This window comes from Phyllostomus hastatus, unplaced genomic scaffold (genome assembly GCF_019186645.2).
Source record: "Phyllostomus hastatus isolate PE091 unplaced genomic scaffold, TTU_PhHast_1.1 phas_scaffold_46, whole genome shotgun sequence".
Taxonomy (NCBI): domain Eukaryota; kingdom Metazoa; phylum Chordata; class Mammalia; order Chiroptera; family Phyllostomidae; genus Phyllostomus; species Phyllostomus hastatus.
Genome location: NW_025334032.1, coordinates 2,171,542 through 2,191,533, shown reverse-complemented (window position 1 = coordinate 2,191,533; position 19,992 = coordinate 2,171,542). Strand labels below are relative to the sequence as shown.

Below are 19,992 nucleotides of genomic sequence, written 5' to 3'. Positions count from 1 at the left end.
CCAAAGCCACCAACACCATTCACCGCTATCTCCACGCAGGCGTGAGAATCAGGCCAAGAAGACTTTTCCCTTTCAGGGAAGTGAAACCCAAAGGTCTGTTCGTCCAGCCTACCTATCCCCCGCCTCTCACAGGTCCCTCAGGACCTCTCCACACCTAGAGCGGATTAGCTTTAAACGCAAAGAAGCTCAGTCTCAGCCACACACAAAATGGCAGCCAAACACCTACCGGTAGGAACAGCTGCGCTACTAACAGCGAAGCCGGCCTCTCGACTGAGGGTATTTCCATTGGCTCAGAGAGAGAGCGCGAGACAGCTCGAGAGCGCTGTCAGCAAATCGGACGGCGGCGCGCTTCGGCACCTCCTAGTTGCCGCTGGTACGCGCGCGTAGTCTGAGGCGTGGACCCCTTGGGTGTACAACCAATGGGCACCCGGCCAGGCGGTGTCCGGCTCCTCTCAGTTAGGGATCGCGTTTGGGAGCCCCGGGTGTTAACAGATTGGGCGGTCTTCCCTCCGGCAGAGGTTAAATCTAGTAAATGGTGAAGTACTTGCTGGCCAGAAGGCATTACGGACCACAGGGTCCTTTGGAAAGTATCCTGACCTTCTGGTCAACCCAGCCTCACCAACAGAGTGGGTGAAGTGCACAACCTTCAGCTTTGGCTGGCGACAAGGAAAACTCAGTGAAGCTGGTGTAACTGAGGCACGGCCGTGGGTGGCCCCCAGACGGGTCCTTCGACCCAGGACCTGGGTACGTGGGGGAGCCCTTGCAACCTCCTTTCTTTCATCCAAACGCAGACCCCAGATGGAGAAGGATTACGGGAGCATGGCGTTCTCAACCCTCATTTCTGTCTCTCTCTTGCGGTGTATATATTAAAGTGAGGTGATTCCTAAGCAACTGGGAACGAGAGGCTGTAAAAGGGGCTGCAGGAAATGGACTGCAGTATAACATCAAGAAGCAGAGCTTGAAGGTTTAACCACTGACCCATTTCACAGGTAAGGCTACACAAGCCCTAAGTAAGTAAAATCATTTATCCAAGATCACGGAGTTGAGTTCAGATTCTAGGAGCATCTGAATCATTCATCACAACCCCGTAAGTAGTTCTCCAGTGGGTAATAAAATAAGGAACAGTATGTAATTAACTGTGCTCTTCGGCATGTGGAAACCTGCAGTGAGTTCTGTATGTATTAATAAGTAAGAAAAGACACAATTGATGATAGAGTGGAATAAAAAAACATGGGCTCTGAAACCATAGTGCCTGGTTCCTTATGTTTTGTTTCTGGCACTTTCAGTAGAAAAACGGCATGCTAATGTGTCTGATTGTTACGCAGAATAAGAACAAGGGAAGTATATTTAGAAGGGTACCTGACACATGCTTTATATTCAAATTATGGTCCTTACTGTTAAAAGTAAAACTTAAGGAAACAGAAAGTGGTAAGTTTCATAAGACCCTATTTTTTAAAAACGAAAAAGAACTGCAAATTGAAGTGAAACTGACTACTTTTCTGCTAAAAAAAAAAAAGAAAAAAATATGAAAAAATTTACATTATTGCACTCCAAAATAGTGACACTAGTTGTCTCTGGATAATGATATTGAGTGATTTTTAAATTTTCTTCTTTATGCTTTACTTTATTTTTGCATATTTTTTCCAGTGAAAGTTTTACTTTTGTAAGTTAAGTTACTTTTAAATTTTTAGGAGTTATGAACAACACTGATGAGCTTTTTTAAAAAAGAAGGTATTACTGAGTGTGCTGATACTCTGTAGGTGGACGTATAAATAGGTGGAACCTTTTTGAAAGCAGTTTGGCAATATGCTCCAGAAAGCTTTAAAATAAGCGATCCCTTTTTGAAAATTATATGTTTTTTAAATTAGGTACGCTTTTACATTTCCTCTTACAAAATTAAACTTTACAGGTATATAAAGAGAACAATATACAAAGAGAACAATCCACAATCCCTGAATTCGCTCTCCCTCCCCCAATCCTACAACAAAAACTGATGCAGGGTCTCAAGTCCTTTTTTGTATTTATATATTCTCAATAGGTTCATATATGCATTTATAATTTTTAAAAGGGAAATAGTATACTATATAAATCTAACTCTTCACTTGACAATGTTTTGCGTGTATGCATGTTATAGCTCATTATGTTATTTATGGTTTTTTTCAGGTTGGATAGTATTCTCGTGTATGCCTAGATTGTTCTGTTAATGTAAAATACTTATTTTTGTCTCTTATTGGTTTTCATATTGAATTCTATTTTGTTTGACTGTATAGCATATATTATTTGCCATTCTTTTGATGGACATTAGGTTGTTTCCAGTTTTTCACCTTGCAGGGCAACCCTTGCGTGTGTTTTCTTGTGCACATGTGCTATTTCTCAAGATAATATCTAAAACTGGAATTGCTTGGTTTTAAGTTAAGGACATTTTTAATTTTAATGTCTTACCAAATTTGCCTTGGAAATATATCTATTAATTTACACATCTCACAAGTAATTTGTTACCATTCATTTTCCCTATAATCTAGACCAGTGATTTTTAACTGGTGTGCTGCAAGAACTTTTAAAACATGCAATTCCTGACTGTTTAGTCAGGGGCACTCACTAAAATAGATCGTCATGTTAAAAAAAAAATGACAACAGCCAATACCTCAATAGCTGTCTGGTGTGAATGAATCAAAATTATATTTTTTGGCAGGTTGGCAAAATATATAATACATTTTTTGGTGTACTGCAAAATTTTAGTAATTAGTTTATGTGTGTCATGGGATGAAAAAGGTAGGAAATTGCTGATCTAGACCAACACAAGATACTATCTTACCTTTTGCTTATCTGATGGATGAAAATGATACTCATTTTTTAAAGATTTCGTTCTCTGGTTACTAAGATTGCAATATCTGTTCATTTATTAACCTATAATTTATGTAGATTTCTATTTTTTTTTATAAAATACCCATTTTCTATTTAGTTATCTTAATGATTGAAGGAGTTCTTTATGTGTCCTAGATACTGTGTATCATGTATAATTTTTAAGAATTTCTTCAGTGACTGCTGGCTATGTCCCTTTTTTGTTGACAGTGTTAAAATATGTTACATTTTCTCCCAATTCTTTCCTTGGCTTTTAATTTTATTTTGTTAGTTTTTGCTTATTTATTCCACAGGTTTTTTTTCTTATTTATAATCTTTAGGTCTCTTTATTATACTGCCTTTCTCTAAGACTTCCGGTACAATATTGAATAAGAGTAGTGGTGGCAAATGTCCTTATCCTGTACCTGACTTTAATGAAAATGCTTTGCTGCTAGGTGTTAGTAGATAGTCTTTGTCAGGTTAAAGAATTCTTTTTTTTTTTAGTATTAGTTTGCTGGGAGTTTGCCCTCTTCCCTCCTCCCTCCAATAGTTGTTGACCTCGCTGAATTATTTTGTTTTCTTGCATCAGAGATGATAGTTTCCCTCCATTTATCGGTTAATATAAAAATTTAATTGAGAAACTTTCCAATGTTAAGCTTTTGGGGTATTTCTGGGATAAATCTTAATTAATAATATACTTGTCTACTGATGTGTGCTTTTACTTTCTGTTTTTGCTTTTATACCCATAAGTGCTTTTGGCCTTGAGGGCTTTGTTTTTCTTTTCATGTCAAGTTCTACTAATCTTTAAAAAAAGTTCAATAGCTTCCCATATTTTTCCTGCTCTAGAACTTTTGGATACTATAAAAAGTACCTGTTCCCTGAAAATTTTGTAGAATTCATCTATAAAACTTTATGGACATGGTATGCTGGGAGTAAGAGGTGGGGATGTGTGGCTTGCAGCTTATTTTTTTTTTAAGATTTTACTTATTTACTTTTTAGAGAGAGAGGAAAGAGGTTAGAGAGAGAAAGAAATATTAATGTGCAAGATACATCAATTGGTTGCCTCTCCCATGCCCCCAACTGGGGAACCTGGCCCATAACCCAGGCATGTGCCCTGACTGGGAATCAAACAGGTGACCTTTTGGTTTGGTTCGCAGGCCAACGCTCAATCCACTGAGCCACAACACCCAAGGCTCATTTCTTTTTTATACTTACTCCTCTAACTGGGATTTTTTTCTCTTGAGCCTACTTTGTGTTAAGTCCATAATTTCCGTTAGATGGTCATGGTGAATTGTTTTGTTGGTGTAAAATATTTCTTTGTCTCTTTCATTGGTTTGCATATTAACTTCTATTTTGTTTGATGTGAATCTTTCTTGTATTTGCTGTTATATCTTTTTTACACATCCTTTCATTCAACCTGTCAGCAATATTTTGTATGATTTAAGTGGATCTCTTTATTTAAACCTATCATAGCTAGGCTTTACTTGGAATAAAATCTGAGAGTCTGTCTTTTTTTTAAGATTTTATTTATTTACTTTTAGAGGGAAGGGATGGGAAAGAGAAAGAGAAGGAGAGAGAGAGCAATGTACCAGAGATCAGCTGCCTCCTGCAGGCCCCCAGCTGGGATCTGGTCTGTAACCCAAGCATGTGCCTTGACCAGGAATGGAACCCATGGCCTTTCGGTTTGCAGGCCAGCACACAATGCACTGAGCCATACCAGTCAGGGCGAGAGTCTGTCTTTTAATAGTAAGATTAAGAAGATGATCTCTAAAAACCACTCCCCCTCAACTGGCTCTTCTCTCTCCTAGCCCTCAATGGGTTTGGGGACCAGTTCCAGGAGGAAGAGTTGAGCTGCTACTGCTTAAGGACCTGGAGGGGACTCCCATTTCCCAGAAACTTGATGGTGAAGTGCTGGTGGTAATTTCGAAAGAGACCATCCACATTTTGAAAAAATCACCCAGGGACTTGGACAGAGTGCTGGGAGCCTAATAAAGTGACTTGGAAGCCATGTAGGTATCCAGAAAAGGAAATCAGAGTTATCCCAGAGTTTCAAGTTTTGTTGCTTATATTGAAAGATTTTAAAAAGGATCGTGTTCTGCAGCACATTAGTGTGTTATGTTGTGGCCATGACACAATTTTGCATTGCAGAGATTTACTTCCCATGGTCTTTTGTTTTGTTTTTTAAGATTTTTATTTATTGACTTCCAGCCAGGATGGAGGCATAGGTCGATACACTTTGCCTCCTTGCACAACCAAAAGAAGGACAACAACAAATTTAAAAATAAAAAATAACCAGAACTGCCAAAAAATTGAACTGTCCGGAAGTCCAACAACCAAAAAGTTAAAGAAGATTCATTCAGACAGGTAGGAGGGGCAGAGACAGCAAGGTGTGGCTGGAGGACTATGTAGTCCGATATTTCTGTGCAGACAGCAGGGAAGAACAATTGTGTAGCTATACAAACCTCACATTCAGGGTTCTGGCACGGGGAAATAAAGCCTCAAAGCCTCTGGTGGTAAACCTGTGGGGGTTGTGACAGCGGGAGAAATTCCCAGCCTCACAGGAGAGTTCAAGAAACCCACAGGGTACTAGATCTAACACAAATGTATCCACCCGGGAATCATCACAAGAAAGGTCAAATTTGTTTGTGGGTAGTGGGGGAAGTGACTGAAAGCAAATAAAGAGTCCAGTAAGCAGCATTGTTCCCTCTTGAACCACTCCCCCACATACAGCGACACAACCCAGTGACGTGGTTTGCTCTGCCCTGCCAAATACCTAAGACTCTGCCCCTTACAATGTAATATCTGTGCCAAGATAAAAAAAATATATAGCCCAAATGAGAGAACAGATCGAGCTCTAAAATTGGAACTAAGCGATGAAGAGATAGCCAACCTATCAGATGCAGAGATCAAAATACTGGTAATCAGGATGCTCACAGAAATAGTTGAGTATGGTTGCAAAATGGAGGAAAAAGTAAAGGTTATGCAAAGTGAAAGGCAGAGAAATGTACAGGGAATCAACAGTGAAGGGAAGGAAACTGACACTCAAATCATCAGTTTGGACCAGAGGGAAGAAAGAAACATTCAACCACAACAGAATGAAGAAACAAGAATTTAAAAACATGAGGAGAGGCTTAGGAATCCCTGGGACAACTTTAAACATTCCAATATCTGAATCATAGGGGTGCCAGAGGAGAAGAGGAACAGCAAGAAATTGAAAACTTACCTGAAAAAAATAGTGAAAGAGAACTTCCTCAATCTGGCATAGAAAATAGACTTCCAGGAAGTCCAGGAAGCTCAGAGAGTCCCAAAGAAGTTGGACCCAGGAAGGACACATTAACGCACATCATAATTATATTACCCAAGATTAAAGATAAGGAGAGAATCTTAAAAGCAAGAGAAAAGGAGACAGTTACCTACAAAGGTGTTCCTATAAGACTGTCAGCTGATTTCTCAAAAGAAATCTTGCAGGCAAGAAGGGGCTGGAAAGAAGTATTTGAAGTTATGAAAGGCAAGGACCTGCATCCAAAATTATTCTATCCAGCAAAGCTATCATTTAGAATGGAAGGGCAGATAAGGTCAAATTAAAGGAGTTCATCATCACCAAGGCCTTGTATGAAATAGTAAAGGGACTTATCTAAGAAAAATATGATAAAAAATATGAAGAGTACAATGACAACAAGCTCATAACTATCAACAACTGAACCTAAAAAAAAACAAAACAAAACAAAAACAAACTAAGCAAACAACTAGAACAGGAGCAGAATCACAGAAATGGAGATCACATGGAGGGTTATCAGTGGGAAGGGAGAAGGTAGAGAATTGGGGAAAAGGTACAGGGGCTAAGAAGCATAAACTGTAGCTACAAAATCGGCAAGGGGAGGTTAAGAAAAGTATAGGAAATAGAGAAGCCAAAGAACTTACATGTACAACCCATGAATATGAACTAAAGGCGGGTAATGTGGGTGGGTGCAGGGCGGAGGGGAATAAAGAGGGAGAAATAAGTATTGATATACTTCTGATGAAGAACTTCCCTTCTTTTACTTTACTTTTTCTGATCTTTTGACAAGCCCCTTCCATCACCTCTCCAAAAAAGAATATAATTTCTTGTGGTTCTGTCTTCTAGCATTTTTTGTGTCATTTGTTATTAGCATCCATTGTTAATATGTGTTTATCTAGCATTAATATGTTTTACTCAGTTACCCACTATGCTCTTGTACCCCAGTACTTCCTTCCAGATTAGTTTTATTCATGCTGTACTTCTTTATTTCTTTCAGAGATTCTCAGTGGCTCTTTGAATGTGTGTAAAAAGCCTCTAGTTTTTAATCTTTTTTAAAAAATATATTTTATTGATTATGCTATTACAGTTGTCCCATTCCCCCTCCTTCATTCCCCTCCACCCTGCACACCCTCTCCCACCCATCTTCCACCCCTTAAGTTCATGCCCATGAGTCATAAGTTCTTTAGCTTCTACATTTCCCATACGATTCTTGCCCTCCCCATGTCTATTTTCTACCTGCCATCTATGCTACTTATTCTCTCTACCTTTCCCCCTCTCTCCTCCTCCCACTCCCCTGTTGCTAACCCTCCATGTGATCTCCATTTCTGTGGTTCTGTTCCTCTTCTAGTTGTTTGCTTTGTTTTTTGTTTCGTTTTAGGTGTGGTAATTAATAATTGTGAGTTTGCTGTCATTTTACCATACATGTTTTTCATCTTCTTTTTCTTAGATAAGTCCCTTTAACATTTCACAAAATAAGGGCTTGGTGATGATGAACTCTTTGAACTTGACCTTATGTGAGAAGCACTTTATCTGCCCTTCCATTCTAAATGAAAGCCTTGCTGGATAGAGTAATCTTGGATGCAGGTCCTTGCCTTTCATGACTTGGAATACTTCTTTCCAGTCCCTTCTTGCCTGCAAGGTCTCTTTTGAGAAATCAGCTGACAGTCTGATGGGAACTCCTTCATAGGTTACTGTCTCCTTATCTCTTGCTGCTTCTAGAATTCTCTCCTTCATTTTTTACCTTGGCTAATGTAATTATGATGTGCCTTGGTGTGTTCCTCCTTGGGTCCAACTTCTTTGGGACTCTCTGAGCTTCCTGGACTTCCTGGAAGTCTATTTCCTTTGCCAGATTGGGCAAGTTCTCCTTCATTATTTGTTCAAATAAGTTTTCAATGTCTTATTCTTCCACTTCCCCTTCTGGTACCCCTATAATTCGGATGTTGGAACGTTTAAAGATGTCCTGAAAGTTCTTAAGCCTCTCCCCATTTTTTTGAATTCTTATTTCTTCATTCTTTTCTGATTGTATGTTTTTTACTTCCTTCTGGTCCACTCCATCAATGTGAGACCCAGCTTTCTTTCTATCACTATTGGTTCCTTGTGCATTTTTCTTCATTTCACTTATTGTAGCCTTCATTTTTTTCATCTAATTTGCGACCAAAAATCAACCAATTCTGTGAGCATCCTGATCACCAGTGCTTTGAACTGTGCATCTGATAGGTTGGCTGTCTCTCGGTTGCTTAAAAGTATTGGTTCTGAGGCTTTCATTTGTTCTTCTGTTTGAACCATCTTTTTTTTTTTTTCTTTTTCTTTTTTTGGTCTGGTTGCACCCGTTACCTATGAGGGGCAGAACCTTAGTTGTTCACCAGGGCAGGGCACCCCAGTCGCTGGGTTGTGATGCTGTATTGGGGGGCGGGGTCCAAGAGGGAACAATGGCACTTGCTCTGCTCTCCATGGGACCTCAGTCCCTTCTGCTGCTTCCCCTGAGCAAACTGGGCCCCTCTGGTGCCAATTCCCATGTGGGTGGGCTTGTGCACCCCGTGGGTCTTTCCAACGACCTCTCCTGTGAGGCTGGGAGTCTCTCCGTGTGCCTCAAACCCCCACAGGTGTTTTCAATCAGTGCCCCAAGGCTCTATTTCCCAGCGCTGGGACCCTGGGACCACCTGGTCAGGCAGGCACCTTGTGCACAGTGCCTTGCTTCACAATCGCCACCTTGCTGGGTCTGCCAGTTGCCACCCCTCAGCCAGGGTCTGCCAGCTGCTGCTTGAGTGCCCAGGATGCCTTAGGCTCCAGGTCCCCTTGCTTTTTATGCTGTGACCCCTCTCTACTCAGCTGCCTGACTCCGCCCCTCCTATGGATCTGGATGAACATGTTTATTTTAACTCCTTGGTTGTCTGACTTCCATCCAGTTCAATTTTCTGTCAGTTCTGGTTGTTCTGTTTCTAAATTATTGTTGTGTCTATCTTGGTTGTGCAAGGAGGCACAGTGTGTCTACCTATGCCTCCATCTTGGCTGGAAGTCCTCTAGTTTTTAATCTTAAGTATTGAAAGATAGCTTGGCTAAAACAACATTCTGGGATTCAGAATACTGTGCAGACTTATTTTCCTTTAACATCTGGCATTTCTGATGAGAAATCTGATTACCAGTCTGTTACATATTCCTTTCAGATAATCTAGGTTTTTTTGGAAGCTTGTAAGATTTTGTCTTTTTTCTTGATATTCTGAAGTTTATCCACAGGTTGTTTAGTGGTGTGTATTAAGAATTTTATCCTGCTTGGCATTCAGTGGACTCTAGTGGGCTTATGTGTTTACCAGTTCTGAGAAATTCTTGGTCTTTATTGCATCTTTATTCTATTTTATTATTACTCCTCTTATTATTTCTTTGCTCTCTGTTTTGAGTGAATTATACTCAACTCAGTCCTTGAGCTTACCAAATGGCCCTTCATCTGAGTTTGTGCTATTATCTAGTCATCTGTTTAGTTTATTCAACAACTTTTTATTTTTAATACTCACCTGAGAACATGTTTATTAATTTTAGAGAAAGGCAAAGGGGGATAAGGGGAGATAACATGGATATGAGAGAGAAACATCAATCGGTTGTCTCTTGCACTCACCCCAATTGAGACCAGACCTCCAACTCAGGGATGTGCCCTGCTTGGGAACTAAACCATGACCTTTGGGTTTATAGGACTATACTCCAACCTACTGAGCTGCACTGGCCAGGGTAACAACTGTTTTTATATTCAATATATGTATCTAATTGGTTATTTTTCAAAATTGTATGTTATTTAATGGATGAGGTTTTTTTCTTTTGCTCTTTGGGGATATTAAATACAGTAACATTTGTTTTAAAATTATTTTCAGGGTGCTCTATTAATTTTTCTCTTGAATTTAAATCCATCCATTTGTGGGTCTGTTAAATCTTTTTCACAGTATAGCTTTCCTCAGAGGATTGATGACTCTTCAGTGTGCACTCATCTCCTCTGAGAGGTTTTGCTTTTCAATTTACTGTATTATGATGGTGGTTGACATTATCTGTATAGCTTCTCTTTTGTTTCTTTCCCCAGAGAGGTCTCACAGAGTTGGTCCATAAAGAATTCCTTGTTTGTTTTCAGCATGACTACATAGTTTTAAATTAAAAAAAATAATACTAGTGTATCTGTGGGAGTGGGAGAATTTATCATCTGTTGACTCATGTCTTGAGACTGAAAACTGTTGATCTCTTTTTGACCTATTCCACTTTTGGGTATATATATATCTTAAGGGAATAAACATAGATATGCATAAAACATAGTACAGCATTAATTATTACTGAAAAAATAAAAATGATATAAATGTTCAGTGTAGAGGTTTATGTATGGTACTAATTAATAATTTACTAAATTTTAATTATTAAAATTCTTTAGCATATTTTAATACATGTATTATTGACCAAAGTACACTGTACACTTAAAAGCCATATTATAGAAAAATATTAATGACCAGGGGAAAGTGCATTATTTGAGTCCTTTTATGTGCCAGGGACTATTCTACGTGGTTAAGTCTTATTCCACTGCAACTCTATACCCATTTTAAAGGTTCTGTAAAGTATTTATAAAGTGAGGATAGTTTCTGTTAATTAAAAATATATTAAATATGGGCAATTCTTAATTTCTCTGTAGCTTTCTAGTTTGGACATTTTATACATTTTTCTAATTAATATGTACTTTTTTCATAAGAGATCATGGTGTTTTTAAAAGATAGAGCTATTGTTATATAACAGTCTCTTCTTATGTATTTCATTCTTTATACTTATGCACCATTCTTTATTGTTTTCTTTACAGAATGTTTTATGCATTTATGGACCAAAAGATGGAGTTGTTTTTTTTTTAATGTAAAGATATTGTCAGTGATCTGATACAACTATAAATATTTAATTGATGAAGATTCATGGACTTGTCACTGTTGGCCTATTCATAAAGTTTCTTCAATCACAATTTCTATTTGAACATTCAAATGTCAAAGAATACTGGGTTTAAAATGGTATAATGATTTCTTTTTCTCTGAGGACTGGAAATTTCATAGAGACCACAGTTGGTTCCAATTATATCCTCCAGTCAAAGTGATTCAGCCATTTGATAAAGTTAATTTTGAAGAGTTTTGTGTTTATGAACAACATCCAAAAGATGGGAGAAAGAAATGGTAAGTTCAAAATCCATTGTTAAACTTTATATTTAAAAGTATGTAGACTACTTCATGAAGCTGAAAAGTGGAGTTTTCAGGGTGTTTCATTGCAAGTGCCTGTCTGAATTAGAAGGAATTAAAGATATATTTTGATGTGGCCAACAGTTTCAGCTGTTTATAATTAATTGTGTAAGTATCTGTAATGCAAAGTCAGTACTTTAAGGTACTTTTAAAAATATTTATTCTTTAGAAACCATGTATATTTACAGAAAAACTGAGAGTTTCCATATTCCCTGCTCCGTTTTCCTTATGATTAATATCTTACATCTGGCTGGTACATTTGTTCCAATTAATGAACTTGAATTGACCATTATTATGAACTAAATTCTATGGTTTATTCCTGTTTCTTTAGTTGTTACCTGATGTCTTTTTCTGTCCCAGGATCTCATTCAGGATACCACATTACATTAACTTGTCATGTGTCCTTAGGGACCTCGTAGATGTGACAATTTCTTAGACTTTCTTTGTTTTTGATTTTGTAGGAATTTGTATCTGGATACTTTTTTAGTATTTGACCCTCTAATACCCTCTATTGGAATTACTGACTTATTTTTTTCTCATGATAAGACTGGGACTTATAAGGTTATGGGAGGTAAAGTGCCATTTTACCACATTGTATCAAGGTTGTATTTATCAACATGATTTCTCACTTGTTGCTGCTGAGCTTGATCACCTGGCTTAAAAGTGGTATCTGATTTGTCCATTGTAAACTATTCTATTTTGTAAATAGAGAAGGAAGGGGGGGAGAAAGAGAGGAAGAGAAACATTGATGTGATATGCAAGATATACATCAATCAGTTGTCTCTTACATGCCCCCAACCGGGGACCTGGCCCACAAGCCAGGCATGTGTCCTGACTGGGAATTGAACCAGCAGCCTTTCAGTTCGCAGGCTAGTACTCAATCCACTGAGCCACACCAGCCAAGGCTCTGGTTTTATCTCCCTTTCCCTACTGTACTCTTTGACAGTAAATCACTATGTGCAGCACACACTTAAGCTGTGGAGATTTATGCTCCCCTTCCTTCAGAACAGAATATCTACATCAATTATTTGGAATTATTCTGCAAGCGGGATTTGTCTCCTTTCTTCCACCTTTGTATTTTTTCAATCATTTATTTATATCAGTATGGAGTAGTAGGTAATTATTTTATACTTTGGGTTATAATCTCGTACTGTTTTATTTTGTCACTCAGATTGTCCCAGGATTGGCCATCGGGAGCTCTTTCAGTTGGCTCTCTGTCCCCTTAACATATGCCTATTAATGTAGGTGGGTTTTGTCTCATTTTGGTTTTTAGTACTTCTTTATTTTCTGGTATTATAAGATGCTCCAGGCTCATGTATATTTCCTATGCCAGTCCTAGAATCAGCCATTCCTTGAATGAGCCCTGGTTCCTTTTATTGGAAAACAGTATTAGAAACCAAGGTCTGAACAATAGGTATGCTCTTTGTTGCTGGGTCATGTTGCTTTAGGCTCTCTCAGCTTACAGAGCAAGGGAATATATATACGTGTATACTAATATAAGTGCTCAGCTGATAGAGCATGGAAATATATATACATGTATACTAATACAAATGTGTATACTAAACTGTATACATAGCTATATTTATTTCTATATGTAATCATATGTGTCTATATTAAGTTAAATATGAGTTTATATTGATGTCTCCAACTCTAATCCATTACCACATGGATCATTTTAGTTTGCTTTCCTTGTTTATCTGTATACTCCCACTCCAACAGTGAGAAATGTGGCTCCAGCCATCTGTTATCCATTTGTTTACTTGCTCAATTCCCATATATAGGCATCCCTTGGAGATATTGCAGGTTGGATTCCAGACCACCACAATAAGTATCAAAGAAAATTGTGACCTTTTTGCTAGTGTAGGGTCTTGCCTTCAATTTATAGAAAATGCAATATGTGTAAGTACAATAAATGATAGCACAATAAGATAAGGTATGCCTATATTTGTATAGTAGTATCAGAAATGTATATTTAACCCTGGCTGGTGTGGCTTAGTGGATTGAGCGCCAGCCTATGAACCAAAGAGTCACAGGTTTGATTCCTAGTCAAGGCACATGCCTGGTTTCGGGCCAGGTCCCCAGTAGGGGGCACATGAGAAGCAACCACACATTGATGTGTCTCTCCCTCTCTTTCTCCTTCCCTTCTCCTTTCTCTAAAAATAAATAAAATCTTTTTTTTTTCCTAAGAAAGAAATATACATTTATTCCTAGGTGGAAAACTACAGTGCTTGTGCATACTTCCTGTTACCTTTAGTCTTGTAGACTCTACTGATTTCCAAAGTTATTTAGGTCAGTGCCGTTTCCACCCTGCCCTTCAGTGAGGCTGTATGTATATTTTTTAATAGTTAGATTCTCTTATTACATTCCTTCCCGGGATCCCTAACCTCTTAAATTATACTTTAAAATTTGCATACAGAAAGGTTTACTCTTTGTGCTTTAAAGTTCTTTGGATTTTGACAAATGCATAAGGTCATGTATCCAACATTACAGATTGTACAGAATAGTTTTAACGCCCTTTCATGAACTTGCAATATGTGGATTGTTATATAGATCACATAGTACTAATTTCACTGGACCGTTTTCTAGGCCGTTGGTTCTTAAACATTCTTTTGCTCTCAGAACTACTTTATATTCTTAAAAGTATTTAAAACCCCAATAGCTTTTGTTTATGTGGATAATACATTTTCATATTTTCTGTATTAGAATTTGAAACCAAGAAATTTTAAAATATTATTGACTCATCTTTTAAAAAAATTAATAAACTGCCCTGGATGGCGTGGCTCAGTTGATTGAGTGTAGTCCTGCAAACCAAAGGGTTGTTGGTTTGATTCCCAGTCAGGGCACATGCCTGGGTTGCAGACCAGGTCCCCAGTAGGGGGCATGCGAGAGGCAACCATATATTGATGTTTCTCCCTCTGTCTAAAAATAAATAAATAAAATAAAAAAAAATAAATAAACCAAATATTAATGTGAATTATATTTTTGTGAGAACTATTTTCTAAAACAAAAATTAGTGAAAAGAACATTGTTTTACATTTTTATAAATTTCTTTAATAGTTGGCTTAATAAAAGAGAGATTCTGCATTTAATCTGTTGTGATATGTTGCTTTGGCTGAAATGTATTATAAAAATGAAGCTTCACACAGACAAGAAATTGGAAAAAGGAAGAAAGAATGTCTTAATAGTCTTTCAGATAATGGTGGATATTTTCCTTTACTACAACTTCAGAAATCAACAAGTAGTCATTCCTTCAGGGTTATAGTATACACTCTGAAATCATATCAGTAAGTGTGTTTATACTCTGTTGCATTAAAATTCATTGGTCTGTGTTGCATTTTGATTTTAGTATATGTGCTGCCAAAGCGAGTACCGTCTTGTACTTTGAGTGGGTCTTTCTCACATGTATGATTTTATAGCATCATGTACTGGCCACTTAGAAGATATTAGTTTCAGTGAATAATACAGATTCTTCCAAGTGCTGACATATTTTATCTTACACTTAAAAAATCACATTTCTTAATATTGCTATCAATATCATCATAAAGTGATTAATTATTGAGAAGCTGTTAAGCTTAACCTGTCAGGTGAAAGATTTCCAAATTTCCAGTTTTACATTGGTAGTTTGAACCAGCATTATTAGCAACAAATGCTGTCAGTTTTGTCCTTCAAGTGATAGTGTCACTTTGTTCATTTTTCAAGAAAATGTATGCCAAACACCCAAGTCTGAAAAACCATAATTTTATTATGGGGTCTTTTAAGGAAAAGTAGTTTTCATGAAAAAAAAAAACCCAGATAATTTAGCTTACAGGTCAAACATTCGTAAGTGAAATTGGTGGTGAAGAATACAGTGACTTACTGGTACTTGGTGCCTTCCTTAATTCATGCTAAAAGCAACACTCACCAGTGCTTTTGTACCATCAGTATCAATGTAGAGAAAAAGGCAAATAATGTCTTGGTATTACTGTAAAAATAGTTTGACGTAGCATATTCTCTGAATAGGTTTGGAGACGCCCCCAAAAGGTCATAGACCATACTTTGCTGATTGATCATAGGCTCTAAGGTGTCTTAGAGGTCCTCTAGACTAATGTCCTTGAAGATCCTTAAGAAATATATAGAAATAAAGCTTTTTATAGAAATGAATATATTTCTGTGTACCTAGGACAGTATCAATGTACTTGGTAAGTACTGCATGTATATTCACTTAATGAATGAGTTTAAACCAGTGTGAGCATTGCATGTTTACAAAGATGGTCTATCTCAAGTGAGATTGGGAGACATATAGTGTAACTATATAATTTGCCTTCCTTCTTTACTAAGCTGCTGTACTTCTTCATGATTATGCTCTTATAATAAATAATCATATCTAACTAAGTAAGGGAGCAAGTTTAGACAGACAGTAGCTGTTAGATAGTATTCTTCATTTCTGGAGGCAGATAGCAATGGTAGTATACTAATTTGATTGTCAATTGAACACCTGCTTCTGTACTCCTTGTAACTGTCACCTAGTGAAATGTACTGAAATATTTGCAGTTTTAGATTATAATCCTCAGCATGCATACAATGCACAAAGAAGTAAAGGAGCAAGAAACTAAAATTGTTTACATTGTAGTAACCACCTATCTATATAGTCTACAGTTGAAAATGAAAGTCAGTCATATGTTTCTTCTTATGAGTCCCCATTCAAAAAAGTTATTAACTGAATCTCCTAATCTCATTTATCATATAGGTTTACTACCTCTTTTCTCACTTACTACTACTGTGGTTAAATTTTCCATAGCAAGAAGATGAAGAAGAATGATCAAGAAGGAAGAGATTAGGAACAAGAACCATTGAAATACGAGAAATAAACCTAGCAGTATAGGATAATGATATCAGGAAAAGAAAAACATATTAAAAACCCAGATCAAATAAATATGAATTACTGAATTACATTTGTTTATTCTGCAAGCAAATAGGTTCAGTATTTTTTGATTGACTTTATTTTCTTAAATTATATTGGCAGTGCCCTTGTTATTAATCCATTCCAAAACTAAGTCCTTACCTTTTTCACTTTTTAAATAATTCATTATTAAGTGCATCCCGTCAGAATCATTTGGTATCATGTGTTGACATTTCTAACTTTTATTTTTATTTGTTCATTTTTAAATCCTCACTTAAGGAAATGTTTCCTGATTTTTAGAGAGAGTAGTGGATAGGGAGCGGGGAGAGAGAGAAACACTGATGTGAGAGGGAAACATTGATCATTTGTCTCCTGTGTATGCCTTGTCTGGATATTGAACCCACAACCTATGAATACCCTGACCGAGAATTGAACCTGAAGCCTTTTGTTCTACAGGAGGATGCTCCAATCAACTGAGCCAGGGCTCTAACAGTTTTAAATGATAGTCACTGAAAAAATTCATTTAAGTACTGATTGCTATCTTTCAGTATCACTGCTTATTTTCTCTAGCCAGGAGTTTAACAGGATTATAATGCTGTAAAAAGCTATTTCTAAATACCTTTCAAAATCCTTCCTTTTTAGGTGTCCACCTCAGATAGAGACAAGTTCTTAGTGTGAAGTAATGATTCATGTCCATGAAAAGAATCATGGGAACAATAATCAATTATGTATTTTACAAGTAGTTTTGCCTAAAAGCAGTGGTTTTTGTTGGTTGTTGTTCAGTGAAAAATTTAATGATTTTAAGGATTCTGAGAAAGCCCTGCTCCACCTAGCTGAATGGTCTCTAAACTTCCACGTTTAAAACTTAACTCCATTTGTCTAAGACTGTATTCCCTTTTAAATTATGAGGGGGTATCACCCAAACGGAATTCATTTATTTAAAAATTGTGTATTTAGCCCTGGCTGGTGTGGCTCAGTGGATTGAGTGCCAGCCTGTGAACCAAAGGGTCGCTGGCTCTATTCCCAGTCTACACACGCCTGGGTTTGGGGCCAGGTCCCCAGTGGGGGTGCGCAAGAGGCAACCACAGGTTGATGTTTCACTCCCTCTCTTTCCCCCCTCTCTAAAAATAAATAAAATAAAGAATTTTATTTCTTTATTTAATTCTTTATTTTATTTATTTAAATAAAGAAATAAGATTTTAGAAATAAGAAATAAAAAATTCTTTATTTTATTTATTTTCTTTAAATAAAGAAATAAGATTTTAGAAATAAGAAATAAAAAATTCTTTATTTTATTTATTTTATTTCTTTAAATAAAGAAATAAGATTTTAGAAATAAGAAATAAAATAAGATTTTATTCTTTATTTAATTCTTTATTTTATTTATTTTTAGAGAGCGGGGAAAGAGAGGGAGAGAAACATCAACCTGTGGTTGCCTCTGTCTCCATGATTCCTTTTTATTGTACTCTCCCTTACATGTTGGTAGTCTACAGAAGACCCTTTTCTCATTCTCTACATATTCTCTGTAATCATATGTACTTAGTGGCTTCAGCAGCATTGCCTGCTTTTGACTCCAAAGTTTGTATATATTTTTATCCATTTTACTCACCGTACTTGAATTTCTCATATGTGCCTCCACCCCTATTCCGTTTCAATAAATACCATTACTAATGGTTGCCTGAGTCGGAAACTTAAAAATCATTCTCGACTCTTCCCTCTTTTCGCTGCCACATGAGTGATAAAAGAAACAAATATAATCATACCATAAGGTGCTTGCACCTCTCAAGTGGCTCCCTATAGGCTTCCGTATAAAAATAAGGTTTATTAGCATTGCATACAAAGCCCTTCATGCCATGGCCACTACCTGCCTCTACAGTTCTCATCCCTTTTGTTATCACATTGTTTTAAATGTTGAAGCCTTCTCTGAGCAGTGCCAGTGGGAATTAAAGATAGGCTGTCTTGTGTAGTACACATCTATCCAGAATGTTAACAGGGAAATAACACCCCTCCTGAGGCTGCTATGGTGGCAGCAGCCATAATGACCCAGGGTTCCATTTTGGGTAAGGTGACTTTGCCAGGAAGAGTTTTAGAACTCTGAGGCCCAAGCCTCTTAGGAAGATTCTCACTCCTTTACAAAACTTACAGGTCTTAGGTTTAATTTTTATTAAGGAAGATATTTTGTTTGTTTTGTAAACTTAATGGGATCTCACTAATCCTAATAGCTTCTCCAATGACCTTTCTAGAGTGCAATTAATTATGTTGCTCCATTGCCCCCATTAATTGATTTTAACATTTTACACATGAATTTTAACATAAATAAATAGTGTTTAACATTTTAGATATTTTTGTTACTCTTACACATGGTTTAAGTTAGATTTGGCTTTTGCAAATTTATTTTGATTGCCTTATTTTATTTAAAAATTTTACTGTATTTTTTCCATTACCATTTATCCCCCTTATATTCTCCTCCCCTCTGCATTCACCTCCCTGTTGTCCCTGTCTGTGAGTCATTTTTCCTTTTTACTTCATGCCTCCACCCCTGAACCATCCTCCCATAGATGTCATCTTGCTCTCTTTTTTTTGTTTTGCTTGTTATTTCAGTTTGTTCATTAGATTCCACATATGAATGAAATCATACGGTATTAGATTTCACTTGGCATAATGTTCTCCAGGTCCATTCATGCTGTTGCAACGGGTAAAATTTTCTCTTTTACAGCTGAGTAGTATTCCATTGTGTAAATATCCCAATTGTTTTATCCACTCATCTACTGATGGACACTTGGGCTGCTTCCGAATCTTGGCGATTGTAAATAATGCTACAATGAAAATAATGGCACTTAGGTTTTTAGAATTAGTGTTTTGGGTTCCTTTGGATATATTTCCAGAAGTGGGATCACTGGGTCAAAAGGGAGATCCATTTTTAATTTTTTAGGTATCTCTAAACTACTTTCCACAGTGGCTGCACTAACCTGCATTTCCAAGAACAGTGGAAAAGTGTTCCCCTTTCTCCACATCCTTACCACCACTTGTTTGTTGATTTATTAATGATAGCCATTCTGACCTGGGTGAGGTGATACCATATTGTGACTTTAATTTTCATTTCTCTGGTGATGATTGACATTGGACATGTTTTCATATGACTGTAGGTGATGTGCATTTCCTTTTTAGAGAAGTGTCTATTCAGGCCCTTTTCCCATTTTTTAATTGGATTGTGTGGGGTTTTTTTGATGTTCAGTTTTAAAAGTTCTTTATATATTTTGATTATTAACTTCTTTTCCAAGATGTATTGGTGAGTGTATTCTCCCATTCTGTGGGTTGTCTTTTTGCTTTGTTGATGGTTTCCTTTGCTGTGCAAAACATTTTAGTTTGATGTAGTCCTATGTGTTTACTTTTACTTTTGTTTCCCTTGCCTGAGGAGATATATCAGAAAAAGTACTGCTACAAGCAATGTTTGAGATTTTATTGCATATGTTTTCTTCTAGGATTCTTTTTTATGGTTTCGAGTCTCACATTTAAGTCTTTAATCCTTTTTTGAATTTATTCTTATGTGAAGTTTAAGGAGGTGGTCTAGTTTCATTTTTATGCATGTATCTGTCCAGTTTTCCCAACACCATTTATTGGATAAACTATCTTTAGCCCATTGTACATGCTTTCTTCCTCTGCTGAATATTGACTATAAAGGTGTGGGTTTATTTTGGGGCCCTCTCTTTTGTTCCATTGATCTGTATGTCTGGTTTTATGCCATTACCATGCTG

The 19,992-nt window shown here is 36.9% G+C and overlaps 1 protein-coding gene across 11 annotated transcripts in view; it reads left to right on the top strand.

Annotated features, from left to right (window-relative positions):
• The first annotated feature begins 400 nt into the window (after positions 1-400).
• The window catches only part of LOC123807501 (histone-lysine N-methyltransferase SETDB2-like), a 125,795-nt gene continuing 106,203 nt past the window's right edge, over positions 401-19,992 (top strand). For 8 of the 11 annotated variants that reach the window (XR_006783658.1, XR_006783657.1, XR_006783659.1 and 5 more), the window contains exons 1-2: positions 401-989; positions 10,938-11,295. Coding sequence is in view for 8 of the 11 variants with exons in the window: in XM_045821411.1 (XP_045677367.1) it covers positions 11,262-11,295 (34 nt within the window). In the remaining 3 variants the exon portion in view is untranslated. Of the gene's footprint in view, positions 990-4,649; positions 4,851-10,937; positions 11,296-19,992 lie in introns of all 11 variants that reach the window. The other 3 variants (XM_045821409.1, XM_045821406.1, XM_045821407.1) reach the window with 3 other exon arrangements.